Genomic DNA, 23,434 nt, shown 5'->3' on the forward strand with positions numbered 1-23,434 from the left:
AAAACAAATCATGGGCGCGCATGGCTGTGGATCACGTAAGTGCAACGGCAGTAGACTAATTGTTGTGTGCCAGATATTTAATCTTGTCATTGGTGGATAAATCTTTCCCCACAAGGAAATCCATAAATTCTCTTGATTCTCACCTAGTGGGACGACTCGTAACCAGATATACCATACTCGTATTTGCGTGAGTCGTAAGTGGAGAGGTTCGTTACTTGATATCAAGAACAGACGGGGAACCAACATAGACAGCGACCACGAGCTAATGCTAAAATGCAGTAAGAAAAAGGACACACCACGCAGACATAAGCGATTCAACGTTCAGCTGTTGCGCGATCCCGCGACCAAAAAAGAAACAACTAGCGCCTTTCGCGAGAAGCTACTCACTAACCAACCCACGAACACTGCTTGGCACAGTAAAGACCACCAACAGCAAACCATGGGTCGCTGACACCACTTGGGGCATCATTCAGCGCAGAAACGAACTTAAAAGGCAACTTATCAGCGATGGCTCCCTTCGGCCAGCGTACAAAGAGGTGGCGAAGCAAGTAAAAAAATCGGCCAGAAGTGATAGAGAAAGTTCGCTGAAGACTTTGCTAGCGATGCCGAAGCGGCAGCAGGAGTAAACAACATGAGACTGTACCGCATAGTTGGCCGCCTAACCAACCAGCGGAGTAACAGCAACCAGCCGATCAGAGATCTGAATGGTGCTTTGCTGACCAGATCCGCAGATGGAAGAACACTATGGCAACATTGCTCTTAGCAGTATACCTAGCATAACAACAACCAGCAATAAAATAACAACATCCTGCCCCAACCTAGAGGAGATTAAGGATGCAATTAGGAAGCTGCTGAAACTCATCAAAGCGGCGGGCGAAGATGGCATACATGCTGAACTAATGACAGCCGACCCGCAAATATCAGCGGAAATTCTTCATTCCCATATCACCGCCGTCCGCAGCAATGAAAAGCTGCCTCCGTCCTGGACAATAGGCATCATAGTGAAGCTACCCAAGAAAGGCGACCTGCGTGGTTGTTGTCGAAGGCTAAAATAAACATATTAATTGTTTCTTCGATAAAGGTAAAATTTCCAGATCCATGCCCAAACCATAACATAGCCATTGCCGTGTATTATGGTGGCTTGGAAATTTTGGGGTTTGAGCTCCGTATTGGCCTCACGCCATATAAAAGGTCTGTCATCTGGTTCAAATAAGTTTATTTTACCTCATCTGCTGAGTTCTATTTAGATGGTCACGCACAAGCTGTAATCTCTTACTTCAATTCCTTGCACTTACGAAAGATTTATTAAGGGCTATTCTGCCATTTAAAATTTGCTTCCCTCAGTATTTTTCGAACAGTTTCTTAATGGCAAGTCTAACCTAAACCTTTTTCTGGAATCTCATCTGGAGTGCTTGTTGCTGAATTTTTCTTCACCTGGCGCAATAACCACTGACACGCCTTCTCTGTGAAAGTTTTATTTGGGGTCTGTCGTCCCTTATTTACCAAACGATTTCCAACCATCCCCTTTTATATTTAAATATCTGTGAGTTACTGGAGCTAAGCAATTTGGGATCTTCTAGAAATCTAGAAATCAGCGTTCAGTTTTATTATATTCAAGTCAAGGGCCTACAAAATATTCATCAACACTCAGGACTCCTACATTAGTGTGGGGTGTTTTGTAATTTTTAAAAGTGAGAGTTTTTTGCTTAATGCTATACATTAAAGGAAACTCTTATTGTCGGCCATAATCAGTTAGGCAGATGCTGTTGTCTGTTAGACAGAAAGAAAACAATCCCATGCTTACATGCGCATATATCTGCCAACCCACTTAAAGTACCAACTTTTCTCATTTCCAAATTAGAAAAAAGTCCCCAGATTCGCAAACTCAATGCCAGTGGAAGTGACATCAGCAGTTTACAACCTGCTTAATGAATATTCAAATCACGCGCATTTTTTGTTGACTTTTCGTCTGCGCACTTGACTCGAATTGGCTTTCGCTCTTCTACTTCTTTACTTTCCATATTCACCCACTATTTGGCACTTTCGCGTAAGTCTTCTGGCTGCTGCTACTCATTAATTCTGCATGCAACTTTGAATGCACTTGAGTTTCGCCGCACAGCACTTCCTCTTACTTTACCACCACCTTAACTGTTTGAATTGTAAGCCCTTGCTTCATCAGCTCCCCTCCAACTTAGGTCGTTACATGCCATTTGTTCTAGAAGCAAATCGCTGCTCAACCCACTCGCTTCCATTTCACTTAACTTTCTTCTTGAATACAACTCGTCTTTCGACTTTCGCCTTGACTTTACTGTTATGTTTGTTGTTCTTGCTGGCTTTTTTTTTGTATGTTTTGCTAGCTGTTTTTTGTTTAGCTATCGTAGAGTGTATTTGCACTTGTGCTTGACTGTTAGGTATTCAGTGAGTCGTCGCAAACTTCTCTTGACTGATTTCTTTATCAACTTGACTTTACTCGCTTCAGTTGTTATTTCAATTCGCTTGCGTCGTCGTCACTCTTCGCTGCGCTTTTGTTTTACTGCTACTGCATAGCGCCGATGCGATTAATGCAGTTTTTGTGTGCGCAAAGCCGAAGGAAAAAGCAAATTGCATATGTGTGTGTGCTTACATGCGCTTGTAACTGCTTACATTTGAGCACATCAGCTCATTCACGGACAATTGACTTTTTTTTTTGCAATGATAAAGTTGACTTTCAGAGCTGAGGCTGAGCAAATTTAAATGTACAGGCATGCGAATTTAAAGCAGGCTGTTACAGGAAAAAACTTAAATTTACATTCCTAAGATGAAAAACATTCAAGGCATCTGCACTCATTTATTTGCGAATATCTGCATCATGCCAACTCCGAATTGCAGATGGCTTATTATGAGAAGCTTTTTCGTGGCTGAAATACACTCGAAGGTTTGCCATTGCCTGTCGAGGGGCGAACGCTATTAGAGAAAACTTTGTCTAACCGTTGTTGTTTCAGGTCAGGGGTTGTGAGTTTGTGCATTTACCAATAGGAGTCACGCACCAACTTATTCGGCTACGGCGGACGCCCATTGAGGAGAAATAAATATAGAGCCAGTGTCTGCGTTGTTTCATATAGATACCTGGAGTGCCTGGCCTTAACTCAAGACATTCAAAATCCGAATAAATCAAATAAATGGGATAATCAGTGCGAAATGCAAAGCGTGTAATTTGAGTAACGCCACAACTACGGAATTGGCATACGAACCAGCTTAGTAAGGCCCATTGTCGTGCTTAGAGTCTGGCATCCGGTTTGAGTTAACATAAGGCCAGACATGAAATATGAAACTCCCCAAAGGCATGTAGGTAAGTTAGATGGCGAGAGTACCCCAGGTACCCTACATGTGGACCACTGCCTGCGAAAAAATTTAGGGAAGAGAAAACAGTATACCTGTACAGCCATCCAGTGCTGTTGATGTAGCGGAGGAGAAAAACGGGATATAGGCTGGAGAATTTCTTCAAATCATCCCCAAAGGGCACGCTAAGGAATTTCAAGCGCACCGCTAGAGCCGGACATTTGCAGAGAAAGTACTCAACAGTCTTTTTCGTTACAGGATCCCCACAGCTTCTGCAATAGAGGTTGTACGGTATTCCAACCTTCTCCGCATGAGTACCGATCATCCAGTGACCAGTAAGCACCGCAATGAGTTTGGAAATTGAATGGCGGGGGATTCGCATCATCTTAAGCGTTCTGTTTATATCGCATTGATGCCACAGTGTTTTCGAAATAGCGCACGATGAGACAGACCTCCATCTGTCTTGCGCTTTTTTTTTAGAAAGAAATTGCGTAGTTTCTCTTTAACAACGGTCAAGGGGACACCGATGTCTGAGAAGGGAACAACTGACACCGGCTCTGTTGACCCCTTCCTGGCAAGGCCATCGGCAATTTCATTTCCCTCCCGTCAGTAAAAACAGAGGTACCTATATCCGTGCCGACTCTCCCCTCTTTCCAGTCTTGCCCTGGCACAACCCTCAAAACCTAGTTTGCGGATGGAGAGATCAGTGCGAAGTTCAGAGAAGGAAGGGGAGATCTGCTTCAAGATCTTACTATGTCCTACAGGAAGTTGCCTCCTCAACTCCGTTTTGTCAGTGTTGGCTCTGAGACCGCAACTGGCAGCTCAACTACTTAGTGTAGCCAGTACACCTTCCAAAATTTCAGCCATTACTGTTGGGAAGGAAAGGCATGTTCACAAGGACATCTTTATTCAGACTCGAAAGGATCCTGTTCTCCGATGTAATAGATATAATTTCCTGGTCGGACTTGGTAGCCGCAGGCACTAACTTCTAATATAATGCTCCGGACTGGTGATCCTCATATACATACCTCTTCAATTACGCCCATGCTCCCTCGCACCATAACTAAGTAATCAATTGTGCCCACAAGGTATCTTCGCTGTTTAAATACTTCGACATTGTAACCACAGTAAAGGCCGATCTACGAAATCATATCATTGGTCAGTTAAATTAATCCCCACAAGCTCAATATTCTGCGTACATCGGGAATTCACGTTACAACAAGAAAGCATCCATTACCTAGAAATCTAGGCTTACAGAAAACCCCAACTTTGGGTCCTCTGCGGGCAACAAAGCTGCATAGTTGTCAGTTGCGAGCCATATCTGAATACTAGACACAGAAAAGCAGGGCTGAAGAAGACCCCAAGTACAATACTATTTTGAGTTTCACCGCATGGGTCTCGATCGTAGAGTTTAGGGTTGGAATATCTGTTGAGATTGAAATTTGAAAAGGTCGAGCCAAGGAGCACGAGGAGATTTGGTGCCTTCTAAAACACTCAGGCTAAAAAGCCTATTGTATTTAAAGCTAAAGAGGATAGAAAGTCAAGGAGGGAAGGAGAAAAGTATCAGAGAAAGATATTGGAAAGAATATCTATTACTAATGACAGTTTTGGCTTTGCTAGCTCTAGAAATCCTATCGACTAATACCAATCCTAAGCTCATGGCAAACCTTGGAGGTCCATCGCAGAACAAGCGAACACTTTTAATAGACACGACAAACTCGATTCTCTTATAAGGATGCGAAATATGGGCAGATTCGGTAAGGGTGCAATGTGCTGTGCTCTCAGAGTGGCTTCTTCATGCGGAACAGTATTTGAAGCAGCGGTTTTATTTATCAACGGAATCACCTCTATAGATATTCTAGCATAAGAGCGCAAACGGAGATGGGAGGCAAAAATATCAGGAATCTCAGAACCACGCTTGTCCGATATTAGAATTCAAACGCTCAGACTAATACGCGATCTAAGAAAGTGGGTAGCAAGAAAGCACGGTGAGTTTAACTATTGCCTCACACAGTTTTTGTCCGGATATGAGTCTTTTCGCAAGTATTTGTGGCGAATGGAAAAACTAAGCCTACCAAACTGTATATATGGAGATACTGAGTATGATGATGTGGAGCACACCTCCTTTAAATGCGAGAGGTGGAGCATAGAGAGAACAGCTCTGCAACGAGTTATTGGTGTATTAACACCTGAAGAAATAATCGAGAAAATTATAATAGACGAAGGAAAATGGAAAGCCGTCGCAAATTTCGTAAAGGATATTATCCGAAAAAAGAAACGTGAAATGGAAACTTATGCTGAAAAGCATTGAGCATAGGCTTCTCAAAACAGGCGACCCTGGAAGCAAAGTGAGTAGGTAAGTGTCCTTCTTAGGACGCCGTCTTGGCCCTCCATCTCGAAGCAATGCGGAAGCAGTCCCGGGGTTGAGGGAAAAAGCCAAGAGAAGAGGAGAATATTTGTAGTGGAATCACCACACACGTAGTAGCGATAGTTATTATATGGTGCGAAGGCATTTTCAACCCAACCCCACGCCAAAAAAGAAAGCAATGCGGCACTTGAAATCCTAAATTTAACTTTTAGAAGTGCCACTCTCGCGGAAAACTCCAACTCTAACTTTCCATAGAATTTGGATCATATACAAATTCACTGGCCCTGGTTTCCTGACTTTCCGGCGTGGGGATGTGAATGGAGAAGGATCTCTTTGGGCTTTCCGCAAATATACAATGGTCGGTATAAGCGGTAATGAGCTTACAGTCTCTGAGAATGTTGACTCTACCGAATAAATTCACAGTTCGGGCGTGAAGCGCCTTACACGATTTCTGGATTAAGCTGTGATTTAAGCGCTGGTGCGGCCAATTTTCATCTGTAAGGCAATTTATAATACGATGCTCACGAACTTAATGCTCAAATATTGATTTGACTACTTAATTTGGTTTGCTCCTTGTGGTATGGTGCATTATCCTGGTTGGATAGTCCAAATTCGAGTTCCCCACTAAAAGTCAGTTACGACGGCTCTTTACCGAAGTGATACTCCTAAACACAATTTTTTGGAAAAATACCAATAGAGGCACCATTCGAAGGTCCACGACGAAATATTATTTCTGCGGATGCATTGGCTTCTCGATCCATACTCCAGATCGAATGCCACGTCTCGATGTATCCGGACGTGACAACTTTTTTTATTAGTGATTTAGCCGCAGTTATTGAAGTGATTTTAAATAAAAACTATTAAAAAACATATCAGTACTCAGCACATAATTCGAAAAGATACCTGTATTTGAACCGGCAATGCAATTTTAGGCATAATAAAATTTGGCTATAGTTCCAGCCACATTATTCGATCTGAATGCGAAATATACAAAGCGCAAAATTAAGTGCTTCCAGTGGATTCAAAAACCTTTCATATAAATTAAGCCAAAAGCGGTGAATGCATGCACTATTAATACGGAGTTTCTTATGGAAATCAATCACAAAATTGTTTTTATTTGATTTTCTATTTCATGTTAATAAATGCCGCATGCTGTTTTTAGAAAGTGTGAAAAATTCCTATTGCCTCATTACACTTTCTCCGCTTAATTGCATAAATTTGCATATTTTTAGCAGGCGTGCCTTGACTGCAACAGCTAAAGTGCTGACTAGGATTTGTCATGGCGGGGGTAGTAAAATGAAACGTGTTGGATAGAAAATACTTACAAAAAATATGAAAATATATCAAATTACAATAACTAAATTTTATGTTTTAATATATATTGAAAAGCTTGCCTTTTTCTGTGAACGTCAAACTGTTAAAAATAGACAAGTGAGACATAAATTGTATTTTCCGTGAATCTCTAATGGCAAAATAAAGAAAGAATTCCGAAAAATTCACTCAAAATATATTTTGATCAGGAAATATTTTATTTTATTGAATTTTTTAAAGCATTTACTTGAATTGTTCTCTTTGCCCAATTTTTGAATTTTTATTTTTATTTGCATTTCTGCAATTTGTTTCTATCGAATTATTTTTTTCACAACAGAAGAATCAGTTGGCATCTCTTATTTGGCAAGTATTTTATGCAATGCAAGCGAAAATTCATGACGCAACAATTTTTTTGTGAAGGTGAAGTCCAAAATAAACAAGACTGAGCTAAAATAGAAACGACAGGAGCTTCTTTTTTCTGATAACTTCGAGTTTATTTATTCGAAATAGTCCCCTCTGGCCTCCATATTTTAGGTCATTGACCGGAATCTCCTTGAGGATGTCGGTACAAGCCTTTTGGATGGCCTCTGCGGACGCAAAACGTTTTCTTTTCATGACCAAATGCAATTTTCCGAATAGGTAGAAGTCACATATTCCATATCAGGCGAATACGGTGAGTGATTGGTGGTTAAAATGCGATTTCTCGTCCAAAAATCTGACACAAGAGTGGATCGATGAGATGGAGCATTATCATGTAATAAGCGCCAGCTTCCTCCTTCGCGGTATTCAGGGCGAATTCGACGAATGCGATGCAACAAACGCTTCAAAACGCCAAGATAGAAAATTGCATTTACCGGTTCGGCCCGTTGGCACGAACACCCACGGAATCGTAAAAACAAATGAGCATCGACTTGATTTTTGACTTCTCCATATGGGCTTTTTTTGTGTGGTGGCTCATCTGGGGCCTTGCATTCGGCACTTTGACGCTTAGGTTCATGTTGGAAACACCACGTCTTATCACCAGTTACAATGTTGTAAAGGAAGCTCTCGTCTTTTGTCGCCTCTTTAATGAGGCCTTTCGAATGTTGAATTGTGAGCAATTTTTTGGTCAGTTAACTTGTGCGGTATGAAACGTCTATAGACCTTTCGTAAGGACAAATTATCAGTTGAAATTTGATAAATCGATGTTTCGGAGATATTCAACTCCGATTCCATGAATTTCAATGATGATTTCAGTTCATTTTCGATGGAGTTTTTGGTGATTACTGATTTTGGGCGGCCCGTATGTTCATCTTCCAACTCTGAAACGTGTAAGCCACTCATGAACTCAGGCACGAGATAGACAATTATCGTCATAAACTTTTTTCATCATTTCAAATGTCTCGGTAAACGTTTTACCGATTTTAAAACAAAATTTGTTCGAAACTCATTTTTGTACCGCTTGCACAAACATACTGACACTTTAGACGCAATAACTTCGCTTCCACTGAACCGAATGTGTCCAAGCTTTCACTGGAAGTCAGCTACTCATTAATGATGGCGTTTTCAAAAACATTTTTACGACACCAGTCCAGTGTTCACCTTGTATAATTCAACTAAATTTTGAAATACATTGGTTGACTTTTAACAAGTTTGCTTTTGGTCCCGAGATGGATCTCAATGAAAAGCAAAGAGGAGAAAATTTTGATTTTTACCTCCCGGGTATTCCATTTCTAAGCATCAAAACTAAAAAGAAATTCTATAACCCAAAAATACAATTAAAATAGTTTTGAGAAGCAAAAAGAGTTCTATTGAAAAAATACTTTCCCTTTGGCAAACAGCACCCAAATCGTTGTAAAATAAAAGACGATATAAAAACGCTATGAACCTACTCCCAAACCCAATATGTTGCGAATGCAAATTTAGGTTGAAGGCCAAAGAGAATATTTTGGAAAACAATAAAGCCATTTTTATCAAATTTTTTACTTGTTTTTATTATTGGGCGCAAGAGGTAAAAGGTAACACTCGTATGAAGCCAATACGAAAGCCTTTTGGAGTTTCATAAAATCTAAAATAAATAACAATAAGAAATAAGTAAATTAACCCATTTCTGTGAACTTTCCTTACATTTCCATACACATTCTATTAATTTTATGCTAAACTTCGTATCTTTCCAGTTGCTCCTAGCCTTCTTTGTTTGTTGGGGGGTCGGCTCTTCTCCGCTTAAAAATATTTCAGTGCTCCAAGGATCATAGACTGCCAAGTTTGGCCAAAAGTTATGGTGAAAAACAAAATTGTGCAGCGCCCACATCAACGGGGTTTCGGCAACAGAATTCTGTCCGCTCATTTCACTTATATTAACACGCTCGTCAAATTAGTCATTGTTCAGACGGGAACTGCTCTGCCTTTTTTCGCATATCATCAACTCGATCTCAGTTTTTTTGCAAACAAACTGCCGTCAAAACCCCTATGACGTAAGCAAACCAGCTGATTATTTCAAATTTGCCGAGAGTCATTTAACGGCCTGATATGGCCACAACTCTAAAAATATCTTGATAGTGAAAGAAACTTTTGATGTAATTTTGAGAGGTTACGGAGTTCGTAGAGCTGCTGTATACTGCATTGTAGGTGGATTTTTAATTCTCTGCGACAAGTTGCTATTGCATTATTATCTGCTTGTAAACTCTTTGAGAGAGATCGTGGATGAGTCGATTGAGTGGCGCTCGCCTCTTTACCTCTGCTGCATCGACTTCGAGAAAGCATTCGACACTCTCAATCCTGAAGCAATCTGGAAAGCTCTTGAATGCAAAGGAGTGCCTGAGAAAATTGTCACCGTTATAAAAGAATTGTACTCGGGCGCTTCATGTCGCGTGAAATACGAAAATGCTCTAAGTGGTAGTATCGGAGTTCAAACCGGTGCTAGGCAAGGATGTGTATTATCTCCACTCTTGCTCAACCTAGTCCTGGACCTAGCAATGGGACAAGCGTGTGCGATCTGCAGGGGATTTTCCTGGGGTTTAGGCGGCCGGCTTGAAGACCTAGACTATGCGGAAGACATTTGTTTACCGTCGCACAAATACTCAGATGCATCAGCTAAACTACAAGCGGTATGTCATGCAGTAGTACAAACAGGTCTAAAAATGAACATAGCAAAGACCAAAGTAATGCGGATTAACACCACCGAAACACAATCCCTTCAAATTGCCGACACGTCGCTTAAAGATGTAGATGAATTTTGCTACCTTGGGAGCATAATTTTAACAACTGACAAACGCAATCGAATATCTAAGGGACGTGTTGCATTTGGCCTGCTAGACAAAGTATGGAGATCAACCCACATCTCCAGCCACACAAAACTGAAAATATTTGATGCCAACGTCAAGTCGGTATTTCTGTATGATCACAATCATTGCACTCCTTCCTAAGCCGTAGCCTACGAACGATAATGCGGATATTCTGGCCAGATTTACCAGTTCACATAGAAATTGTGCGTCGCAAGTGGAAATGGATCGAACACACGTTGCGCAAACCACGGGATGATATCTCAAGGATAGCGCAAGACTGGAATCCTCAAGGAAGTCGTAGGTACCGGAGACTAGCCAACACATGGAGGCGACAAGTAGCAGCAGAGGCGGTCAGAGCAGGCCGTTCCTGGAGTCAAATTAAACATCTAGCTCTAAACAAACGAAGGTATAACTTGTTTATTGATACCCTATGTCTCATATAAGAACTGTGGGAAAATATATATATATATAATATCTGCCTAAGTAGAGATCAGGAGCATCGTGGGCGCTCAAGCGAACTTCTAAGGCTAACAAAGCCGCAGCCGTTAGGTGCACATGGGGTCAGACTTGAGATTTCTTTAAGTACTTTCTGCAGAAGCTGCCTGAAGGACGAGGAGGAATCATCTCAGCACCTTCTTCTCAGTTGTTCTTCTCTTTCGTCGGGCAAAGATTTAGACATCTGGGCTCTCACTGTTTCGTTACAGCTGCGGGTATTAATATGAACGTAATTAGCCGCTGTGTTGGTCGTAATCCTTCTTATTTGTTCCCCTTTTTGGTTCCTTTTCTTCTGCCTTCTGAAAGTTTCTTAAGAGTCTGTGTAATTTGAGACATTTTGTAATACGACCATTCGTATTTCCGTTTGGTTTTTCTTGGAATATTTGGTATCCTTAAGGTACTTGACCACCTTGGAAAGCTAAAAAGTACAACATATTCAATAATTTTTGTTTCATGTTCTGTATAATATATTAAAATAAATTTTTTTTTAAATTTTTATTTAGAGCTTATATAATACAAAAAAAAATTGATTTATTAAAAATTCTTTTTTTAACATATATCCAGGAGGCGCCAAAGTCGAGGCCTGAAGAAAATCATGTCTTGCGGCGGACAGTTAATCTTAGAAATGGTAATTCTAAAACAAAAGAGAGAAACAAAATTTTCAAAAGGAAGGTTCCTTGCGTGAGAATTTACCACAAACTGACAAAAAAAAAAAATAATAAAAAAATGACGGATGTTTGAAAAAAAGTTAAGAAAACACCCCTGTTTTTCACAATGTTATGCTTAAAAAGCAATACTTTATTAACTTTTTTTTTGCAAAATGTGGTAAATTGGCATACAAAACATCTTAACAAATAAAACGAGACCAAAATTATTAAAATCGGCTAAGCAGTTTCGGAGATAAAGTGTCCGCCATTCGAAAAAAAGTAATTTCTGGAAAAACGCGTTTAAAGTCAAAACTTGCTATTTTCTTTCAGCTGAGTCAGCAAGTAATGAGTGCAGGATGCGCCTGCACATTTTCACTGATTTCACTTTGTTAGAATTCGAATTTAAAAAAACAGTTTCAGGTGATGATTTTTAAAAGTATAAGGATTGAAAAAATGTAAAAAAAAAAAATTTAATTTTTTGAAACTTATAAGGTGGTCAAGTACCTTAAAGTAGTTTTTCTGATGTTTACTACTAGAGTACTAAAGTAATTTCCTTAAGTTCCTTCAATTACATGAAAAATATTAAGCATAAACTGTTTTACATAAAAGTGAAGATTTCTTAAAATGGCTCGTCCACGTAAACACTCTTATCTTCAATGTTTCTTTGTGCAAAAGGTTTGAAAAGTGTATCTTAGAAAGGCTAGTGGCGTAATCACTTGCCACCACATTCGCGCATTTTTGCAGCACAGCTCTGATAATGAATTTTAAATTTACACGCCAAGAGATGACTGATAGCTGAATGGCAGCGAATCAAGCGCACAGCTTAGCTATAAAGTGCAACAAAGTAACGGATAGGGGAAAGCAAGCACCAAAAGGTATAAAAGGCGCACATTGTGCGACTTGCCAAGTAGTGAGAGTTAACGGTGTGTCAAAGCGGAAAAGAAAATTCTAAGCAGCTCATAATTTTATCATTTCCAGTGGCTTTTTTCCCTCACTTTTGTTTTGCAAGTCAACGAGCCATAACGTTAAGAGAATAAAGATAAAAAGCAAAAGGTGAAGAATACTTGCAGAGAAAGGTGCAAGTGCTGAGTGCACGAGAGATAGCGAGCCGTGGAGAGAGGAGTGTAGAAGCGAGTAGTAGCATTTGTGAAAATGGCAGCCAACCAAGCAAAATGATCAAATTTACTAAACGAAAGCGAAGCAAGCGCACTAAGTACTATACATAGAAGCGAGTACACTGACAGGTATGTGTGTGTGTGTGTGTGCTAAAGAGTTAAATTTGTATGAGTACCTATGTGTAACGCCAACTGAGCGCGTACAAAGGCAAGGCAGCGCTGGCTAGCCAACTGCAGCGGAAATTCTCCGGTGCGTTACAATACGTAACAGTTTTGGGCACACACTACTTATATGTACACTCATACATTCATAAATAGCATGCAAATATGTTGGACACAAACACTTTTAAGCGTGCGGGTGGCGGGTGTGCGCGTGTCGCCATTGCTATTTTCCAAAGCATTTGTGACGCTCTCATGCATACCTGCTCGACGTTTCCGGTATGCGCTTCGTCGCATGATGCAAATTTCCATTGCAATTGCTATTCAAGTGAGATGCATTGCATAAATTTAGGCGTGGCAAATGAACACAACCAGCTATAGCTCGTTAAGTGACAGCCATCAGCCAGTCGAGCAAAGCCAAATAGGAAGGAAGCGAGGAGGTGGCAGTAAAGTGAACTGCGTACAAGGGGCTTAGTGCTGCCAACGTGGCAAAAGCTGTGGTTGAGTGCGGAATAGCAAGCAGTGGTATGGATGTGTGTTTTCTTGTAGAATGTGAAGGTAAGCAGCACAAAGGCTGCCAACAGCTACGAAACGGTAGTTGGCATAAGTGCCACAACATCTGGACTGTATTCAAGATAACGGCGCTGATGCTTAGGTGCTGCCAGCCAAGTCAGTTGCAACACGTAATTGAGCTGCTATGCGGTGTCGCCAGTAATGGTACTTTGTAACGCAGGCAACGTGGCAACGTTGTGAAAATTTCATCCGAGTATTAAAATGTTTTTAAACATACACGAGCTGCTTGCTTTTGTTTGCTCGCCTTTGTTGGAGTTCTTTTTGCGAAAAATTGAAAACTCGTTTAATGCACGCAGAATTTTAAAATGGTGCGTAGTGCAAGCGCAAAAAAAGAAGAAAAAAAAAACGAAAAAAGCAAAAAAAGTGCAAATAATTGTACCACCGCGCATCGCCTGTGGGTATGCTATGAAATGCAGAGCTTCTCTTTTTCTATTTTCCCTCTCATTTCTGCGCACTACCTTCTTGCCACTGTGCTGCCATTTCACTTTACTTTCTTGATGTTGCGCTTGCTTCAACCGCACCCCTTCTCCCTTCTTTCGCTGCTGATCCTCACTTTAATGTTAACTTCACTTCATTTCGTTAAACAAAGGCGAGCAGCCGTCGATAACAAAGACACAGAATGCATTGGAAATTGGCGAAAATTGAAAACACTCTGCTTGGCGTACGCTTCTCCGTACACCCGACGCAATTCAGCTTTCAATGCATCCTTTCAGACAACCACGTGAGATAAGCGCTGCTACGGTTAATGGAGTTTTCAGTGAAAAATGACTTGAATAAGTGGAGGAAGAAAGGCTTTCAACCGTCCTTTACTTCCTTTTGCATGTGAAAGGGAGCTCAGTATCTTTATTGAAAGCACGTGCGGCTCTTGTGAGATTTAAATGCAGATAAAAGCCAAAAAATTAATATAGAAATAATGGCACAGCGTTGCCGCAGCCTTGACAGACACGGATTATACGTATGATAGAGGGGTACGTAAGACAATGTGAACTAATAATGGGCGCAGGAGTAATGCACTGGATTATAGTGGGTCCAATTAAATTTATCCCTTTGCCAGTTCGTATGAAAGACTGTAATTGTAATGACGAAAAGTGTTGCTCGGTTTTTCATGGACTCTAGTGCAAATAATGAGACTTACTCTAGAATGATTGTAGAAATAGTTATGACAAAGTTTGCTGATTTAATTGAAGCTATTTTTTGATTAAAAAGAAAAAAATACCAGTCTAATGGTTAGACGCGATAGAAGTGAAACCTTCCGTAAAACAAACTGAGAGAGAATGAGACGAAAGCAGCATTAGGAGCGGGATAATTATAGGTTCATTATAATATTGCTATAAAGGATATATTTTATTTTCCTCATTTTATTATTATTCATCCTCAATGTTTTCAATTTCAACAAATGATACGAGTGGCTTATGATAGCTAAAATATGATACAAATGCTTTGGTTTCGATGTTGTCAACATATCTTTGAAATACCGCGTCAATTGTTGTTTTTGATCGTGTTGTCGATTCAATGCGATTGTTACACATTTTTAAATTTTTTCTGTCGATATTCACGACACTTTTCTGCATTATTTTTCGGCATAATTGCGGTAAATATTTAAAAATGAAAATATTTACGAATATAAAAATACGGACGCAATACAGCACACGCGGTTGCTATTATGAGCGCCGTAACGCGTATATTACACAGACGTACTAACATACACACAAACATTCGTAGGACGCTTGGTCTAAGCAAGTATTAGGTAGTGTAGTATAGGTATACATAATGCCTTCTCGCTCACAGTGGCTCCGTATGACGCTTGAACTAAACACCAAAGCAAGTAATAGGCAGTGTAGTATACACACTACAATACTCACTATACTAGAGTGGCTCAGCAGTACGCAGCAACACACATATACGTATATCAACTATAACGTTTCGTAGTCAAGAGTGGGGAGGCTACGAAGCACCGCACAAAAAGGAGACGGAGAATAGGGAACGCTGTATAACTGTGTTCTATCTCATTCTCTCGCAGGCTATATACTATAAGATCTATATGTATGTCTCTTTTTAGTGTCGCTTTTTCGTTTCATCGAGTCTCAAATCACTCCCAACGATTCTAAAGAAGTTTTCACTTCAAAACGTTTCAAAATAATGCATCGTCAAAGCTTCATTATGAATCAAACTAAAATAGACATTTACGAGAAATGGAAAATAGACATTTTCAAAAAACGATTGGACTTTTTTTTAATAAATTTGTGATATCGCTGGATTAACAAATCAATCGGCGAGTAGACATCAACTGGGAAGAAAATTAAATATGGCTTGATGATTAAGTACCTCATCAAGCAAGGAAAAACATCATAGATCACTTCAAAAAATATATCACCTCTTTAATAAATAATGACTCATAGCCGGCCAGTTAGTCTAATAAGTTTGTGCGTGACTACCACTCCTTAGTGCCCGCGTTCGAGACCGGGGGAATGAAAAAACAATATTTAAAAAAAGATTTTTTTTAATAGCCGTCACTCCTCAGCAAACAGTTTGTTTTAGCCATGAAAAAAACGTCTCGTAGAAAATCATCTGTCGCTCGGAGGCGGCATGAAACTGAGCGAAAACATCAATTCGCATACCACCAATAAGAGGAGGCCAAATACCTAACAAAGGGTGTAAGTGTCAATTATTACTTTTATTATTATTATTATTCCCTCTCCACTTTCTCCCCACATACCGCGCGAGGCGTCCAAACTGGACGGCACTTAACGAATGTAAGTCGTTTTGGCACTGTTTTGTTGATTAAGTTTTATTGCTGGTTTAAACATTTTCGGGTTATGTTGTATATTTTTCAAGTAATAGCTTTTTGAATTTTGTGTTGTATATCGGCTTTAATGTTCAAAAATTACAGGTTATTCACAAAACTTTTGTGAACTATCCCTGCTGCAGACATAATAAAAGGTAAGGTTTTAATTGTATTTTGTTTTCAGATTATTTTCACTTCTATTGTTAAATCATTGTATTTCTCTAATTTGTTGGTATATTTCTGTGTATATTTGTATCACTGGGTGTGCTTATTTCAATGGGAATGGTGGTTTTTGTTCGTTTGTCTATTAGCGATCTATTGTGGGTGATTGTTCTGTCTGTTCTTATGGGGATGTTCAAGTATATCGTGTATTCCTCATTTTCCAATATATTCCCGGGATTGTATTCGTTATAGGGCAAAGTATTTGTACTTCAGCGCAGATTATTCGCTATTTCTTGGTGTAGTTTTTTTTCCATACTTTATGTCTTTCGGTGTATTCACTTTCTACCAAAAGACGACACCCAGAAATAAAGTGGTCCATGTTTTCTGTATTTATTTGGCATCTGCGACATCTGTCATCAATAATCCTTGTATCTTTTAAAATATATTTTTGGTAGTTTTTTGTCAAGATCACTTGATCTTGAATCGCAATTAGAAACCCTTCTGTTTCAGGATACAACTCGCCTTTTTTAACCATGTATAGCTACATGTCTTATCTACACTGGCATCGTTCATTATATGAATGTGTCCTCCATGAAATTGTTTCTGCGACCATATTGCTATTTTTTCTTCGGTTGTTACAAGGGGAATGTTCCCTGTGTGTTATGTTGATTAAGTGGTGAGTAATTTTTGACTGCTAGGGCTATTGCTTTGTGCAGACTGTATGTGTGTGTGGAAGAATTTACGTAGTGCTATTGTTTGATTATTGGGTAGGTTGTGAATATCTATGATCCCTCTACCTCCTTCCGTTCTGGGTAGAGTTATTCTTTGCATGCATGAGTTAGACTGTAATTTTCTATGTCTTGTTAGGTGCTTTCGTGGTGCTATTTGCATATTATTTAAATCTGTTTCCGACCATTTTAAAATTCCAAAAGAATATGTTAGTACTGGGATAGCATATGTATTTATAGCTTTGGTAATACTTTTAGAGTTAAGATGTGTTTTAAGTATTAGAATGAGGCATTTTTCATATTGCCTGCATAGTTGTTTCTTTATTAATGTGTGGTCTATTCTGGTACTCTGATGAAATCCTAAATATTTGTATGACTCGTTTGCTTCCATGTTTTCTAAAGTTTCCTCGTTCAGCGTTTCAGTTGGCATTTCTACCCATTTTCCTCTATATGTTGTGATTTGCACTTGCTCATTTCAAATTGCATTTTTAAATCTGCAGTTATTGTCTCAGTTATTTTAAGGAGTCCTCTCAGCTGTGCCTGAGTGGCGGCAAATAATTTAATGCCATCCATATATAGGAGATGATTTATTTTGTGTTTTGTAACCTTTTCGCTTTTGATGTTGTATCCATAGTTCGTTTCATTTAGGCATTTGTCAAAGGGTTTAATCATATGCGAAACTATAAGGCACTTATTGAGTCGCCTTGGAATATACCGTTCTTGAGGGCTATTCCATCTGTAGTTATTGCATGCGCTGCTATCAGGTTTATTGTTGTTCTCCACTTTTTCATCGTATCTGATATAAGCTTTGGATGTATTTTATAGATTTCTAAAACCTTAATAAACCAGCTATTATTATTATTATTCCCTCGCCACTCTCCCCCCGCATACCGCGCGAGGCGGGGTCCATTTTCACCGAACACGTCGGCACATTCGGGATGCAAGTTGTGTCGGTACTATTTGTTTTTTGTATTATTTTATTGTTATTTATGTCAAAGAGTTTTGGTTTTTTATTAGTACGCGCTTAAAATGGACCTAAATATATTGCATGTTTTGTGTATTTTTTGCCAATGTTTATCAATTTTAAATTTTCTATACAAGTTTTATGCAATATTGAGGAGTTTCTTAGCTTCCTCATTCACGTGCCTTTGAAGCCTGATGGAGTAGACTTCTGTTAGTTTTTTAATTTCTTCTGCGACTGCAGGGATCTTGAGGTCACGATGAATATCTTTATTGCGAACGAACCAAGGTGAGTTGAGAATATCTCGAAGGATTTTATTCGGGAGTCGTTGAAGTATATTTATATTACGTTGACTGGCACAAGGCCATAGTTGCGCGCATAGGACCAGGCAGGCTTTATAGTTTACATATTTATATATTGATATTTTGTTATATATGGATAGCTTTGATCTTCGTCCAATTAGAAATTTCATTTTTATTACCTTCAGATGGATTTCATGCCGTTTAAGTTTTATATGCTCCTTCCATCGAAGCTTAGCATCGAGCGTTATGCCTAGGTATTTTGCAGTGTTTGCGTGCGGTATTGCGGCATCTAGCAGTATTATTGGATACTGATTCCCTTTTTATACGCCAAGTCTTCGTCCATTCTTCAATAGCGTTTGTTGCAATTTGAAGTTTGACTGCCTCCGTTTTGTCAGAGTTGACTCGGAGGCCGCAAGTGGTAGCCAAGGTCTGAGTAAAGCCAGTGACCTGTCCAAAATCTCAGCCATGACTGAGGGAAACGGTCCTGATACCATTAGAACCAAGTCATCGGCGTATGCTACTACCTTAACCCCACCCTTAATTAGCAGTATCAGAACTTCGTCAATAGCAACTACCCAAAGTAGGGGCGAAAGGACACCACCCTGCGGCGTCCCCCTGTGAACGAATCTAGTGACTTAAGCCCCTCTGGTGGCAGCATTAACTTCTCTGCAGCCAAGCAGGGACGAGATCCAGAGACAGATAGGTCTTTCCACCTCAATGAAGGCCGCCAAAGTGAATTGTTTGCCTTCCAGAGATTTTTCCACAGTCCCTACGACCTCGTGTAAGGCTGATTCCGTGGATTTCCCTTTCAGGTAAGCATGTTACGCTGGAGATAATTTAGATTCGATGTGCTCTCGGATATGATAATCAATCAATTTTTCAAACACTTTTAGGATAATTGAGGTAAGACTCATAGGCCTAAAGTCTTTGGCGGAGTTGTGACCCTTCCTCCCTGCCTTGGGTATGATAATAACCCTCGTTTTCTTCCAGTTGGCGGGGACGTGATTAAGAGCGATACACGCCAAGTAGATTTCTTGCAGGACAGGAACCACCGAGGTACTTGTTTTCTAAAGCATCACAGGCAAGATATCGTCAGAGCCAGGGGACCTAAAAGGAGAAAACTATTTATTGCCCACGTGATTCTGTGAGTTGACAGAATAGACTTCAGGGAAGTATCGAGTAGCCCTACCTGTCGACGTATTTGTCACGGATCAAGTCATATTCGTCCAATAGGCACTGCGTTGTAGCCGCTGATAATGCGACATCCCGTGCATTTATTGTGTCCTCTGGTATTCCGCAGGGAAGTATTCTAGGACAAGAGGCGTTCTTCTTTCTTTATTAATAATTTTGGTGCATGCTTTTCATTTGCTGAACACTTTATTTTGTAATATTCGCGGTCATTAACAGTGCCTGTGACTCAGAAAAGTTGCAATCCGACTGGCGCAATGTCCAGAATTGGTCGTTTGCCGCTAAACCTAAGCAAATGCTTTCATATAAAATTTGCCTGATCAACCAATACTTTGCATACTTCGAACTTTATTGCTGGTTTACCCCTGCAAGACGGTCATATTCGATGGTGGCAATCGTACGCCAAAATTGCTCTACATTTACTAACCCACACACTCTCAAAACATTGTCTCTCTGCACCAAATACGTCTCTCTAATCAAGTGGAGAGTTTGATCAACCAAAATAATCGGAGAGAGGGTATGTGAATGCCTTTTTTATCCAATACTTTTAAATCTATGGAAAGTGTGATATTTCTGAAAAGTGCCCTTAACGAACCATCACCATTAGTCCAAATATCAAATGTTAAATCTACATAGTTTTTATTAAATTCCAAATACACTGCCTTTAAGTAATTCTAGCTTCCACTCACCAAGACGACTATAATTCCAGCTCGAACACCGACACCTATCAGACACGCATCTCATCAATCGCCGCCTGGGGCACTTGTTGCTGCAAATGCGTGCTGCTGCCACCGCCTACGCCGCTCGTTGTGGTGGTCGTCATGCCGATGCTATCGGCGACAGCACTCGAGTGAGCATGCGCATGCAGATGATGATGCGAGTGGCCTTTGCTGGAGGGCGCGCTGCTGACGCCGCTGCTGCTGCTACCATTCGATGGCGTCTGATCGACCAAATTGTTTAGAATGCCAGCATTGCCACCAGTGCCAACTCCACCAACAACACCACCACCGCCACCTACACTGCCATTGCCACTGCTGGGTGCAGAGGAGGCAGTACGTATGGGTGGGCGTGGCGCGCGTATATGTTGCTGTTGTGGCCCAAGACCGGTCATGACATTGCCGTTCGGTTGATGTTTACTGCTCGCTTGTTGTTGTTGATATTGTTGTTGCTGTTGAGATTCTGCAAAGAAAATAGCGGAAAAGAGTGAAGTCGAAGTTGAGTATTTTTAAAACGGTGGCAAAAAGTTCAATTTAAAGCACACGCTCACACACAGTTACGTCAGTTACGTAAGGTCACACAGTTACGTAAGGCCACACATAGACAAAAGTTGAAAACCTTCAAATAAAGGTTGGTGGTCACAATATAACATCAACAGATACCATCAAATATGTAGGCTTACAGAAGGCTTAATTTTAAAAAAACATCTCGAATACGCAAGCTCCAAAGCTGCAAAATCCGGCGCGGCTTTATCGCGACTGATGCCCAATGTGGGTGGACTAAGACAACAAATGAGAGCATTGTTAGCAAGCGTCTGTAACTCGATCCTGTTTTACACTGTGGAAGTGTGGGGCGACGTAGTGAAATATCCCAGCTACTTGAGACGGGCTAAACGGGTGTACAGTTTATACAATGTCAGAATCATTAGAGGCTATAGGACCATATTTGACGAAGCAGCTGGGGTAATCCTCCTTGATATAAAGGTAAATGCATGAAGCAAAAATACCAGCATGCAAAAAACGCGTGGGTATCTGGTGACAAAACTTCACTGAGGGACGCCCTACAGAGGATCGATGATACCACTCTACAAAACTCGCAGACCAAATGGACCGATAGTGGGAAGAGAAGAACCACTTTCACTATGATCCCCGACACACAGAAATGGATCCGGCGAACATAAGGTAACGTTACCTTCATGCTGACACATTTTTTAAGTGGGCATGGCTGTTTGTACAAACATAAGCACACAGACTCCCCATTTTGCCTATACTGCCATGAAAAATATGAAACGCCTGATCATGCCCTGTTAGAATGCTTTAGATTTGATTGGGACCGAAGCATGCGGCGCTCAAATATCGGCGAGAGCATGACAGCTGCTAGCCTAGTGCAATACATGCTAGAATCTGAAGAAACGTGAAATTATGGCTGTAACGTAGCCTTTGCTATTATGCGAAGGCTGAGACATGATGACAATGAATGCAGACAAATGAGTGAATAAACACATTCTGCCTCCTCGAAGGAATATCTTAACTGGTAATACCGAGGGGGAAAAAGCAGAACAGCGACCCGATGGGGTGGTTTAGTCCGCAGGCACTACGAAAGTCAGTTCAAAAAAGCCGGGGAATATCGCCTATGAATCGGACACATTCATGAGTCGGTTCATACGTATCTGTAGAAGATTCCAACTCCAAGGTCCGCATACCACAAAAAAAAAAAACAAAAGGACACACATAGACGTTTAGCTATTCTACATGAGGCGACACATTTGCAGCCACTCTCATGTAAATCAGAGCGACAGACTGTTGCACAAACTCAGTTGCAATTGTTGTTTGTCGTCATGCTTTGGCTTTTATGCGGCCTCTCCCAAATGCTTGTAGTGCATCTATTAAGGCATTCACACACACGCACACACACACACAGAGGTCACGTAGACACCACCTGAGTGTTGGTTGTTCACTCCACCGGGTTGAACGACTAAGCTGGGCTCTAAGCTACCGTGGGGGTCGGCAGGTTGCGGATAGCCGGAAGGCCTGTAGTAGCAGGTTAGTTGCGAAATAAGTTTAAGCGAATAAGCAATCCCCGACAATGAGCGGCCAGAAGCGGAGGATGCGGCTAAATGACAGCCCATCCGATGAGGCTTCCGGTGACAGAGGCCGAAAATCAATGCCTCTGAGAAATAGTTCCCCCAAGGGCCCCCAAGGCCATGGGGAGCAAAACAAAACAAAAAATCCAGGCGCGGCGGTTTCCATAGTGGACGGCTTCCTGGTCAGCGTCTGTTCACCATGTTAGGTGCGGCTGCTAACTGACCGGTATATGCCGTGGCGCACTGGGAGTCTCTCATCACTTCAAGAACCATCTCTGTTGTTGAAGTGAAGGGAGTGATGTGAGCTTGCTCTGCCGAGGTGTTAGCTGCGGGGTGTATCAGTGACCAGCCCCTTCGGGCCCTAGTCAGGGAGTGTGTATTGGACGCAGAGGTAGTAGTATGCGTTGCCCCGGGTGAGCTCCGGTCCGTCCGTGTTTTCCGGGACCGGTAAAGCGAAGAACAGGCCTCAGGGAACTGGGGTAGGGGCACTGTCCCCAAGGGTATACCCGTTCCTGTTTATTTCGGCCCGCCCCCCTACACACGATGCGCTGGTAAACAAAAAAAGAATGGAAAACAAAATGAGAAATATAATTACAACCAACAACAGCAGTAACATATATGGAGCCATTATGGGCAGTGAAAAGGAAAGCCTGGAAGAGGCTAACAGAAAGGTACCAGGAGCAAGTGGATCGAGTGATCTACTAGTGGACCTAACCGAGGAGTGCAAGACCCCCAAAGGCCGTATAATCACGGGGGCTGATCCTTTTAAGCGCGCACCAAAGCTGAGACGGAGTCCTATCAAGACGTTCAGTGTAGAAAGGCCTGAGAGAGCAAAATCGTCGCCACCTGCGTTGCAAGAAAGCAATGAAAAAGCAGCACAATCGGGTAATGATACCTTAACGCTTCTTGGTGAGATGATTGGGAAGCTGACTGAAGCAATGCGTCTACCGCAACGCTCAATTAACAACAACATAAGAGAACTCCTTGAAACGATCACCAAGCTGCACTCGAAAGCTCAGGAAGAAGCAAAAAGCAAGGAAGCCAAGCGAAACGTTCTTGGAAGTGTAATGGCGGAAGGAACACCAAAAAGACCACGCGACGATAAACAGCCGGGCAGAAAAACGCCACCTAAGAAAAGTAAAACCACACGCGAAGAAGAACACAAAGTGTCAGCAAGTGCAGACAAGAAAGTCAAAGGAGAGGGAAATGTTAAGAGGACAAACGGGGTTGTGGAAAATGGCTGGATTAGTGTCAAGCGC

General features: G+C 41.1%; 1 protein-coding gene across 2 annotated transcripts in view; it reads right to left on the bottom strand.

Annotated features, from left to right (window-relative positions):
• LOC128863080 (neuroligin 4-like) overlaps positions 1-23,434 on the bottom strand; it is a 334,586-nt gene that overhangs the window by 55,207 nt on the left and 255,945 nt on the right. For both annotated transcript variants that reach the window (XM_054102016.1, XM_054102009.1), the window contains exon 10: positions 20,065-20,554. In XM_054102016.1, coding sequence (XP_053957991.1) covers positions 20,103-20,554 — 452 coding nt within the window. In that variant the 3' untranslated portion in view covers positions 20,065-20,102. The remainder of the gene's footprint in view (positions 1-20,064; positions 20,555-23,434) is intronic.

This window comes from Anastrepha ludens, chromosome 2, assembly GCF_028408465.1.
Source record: "Anastrepha ludens isolate Willacy chromosome 2, idAnaLude1.1, whole genome shotgun sequence".
Lineage (NCBI taxonomy): Eukaryota > Metazoa > Arthropoda > Insecta > Diptera > Tephritidae > Anastrepha > Anastrepha ludens.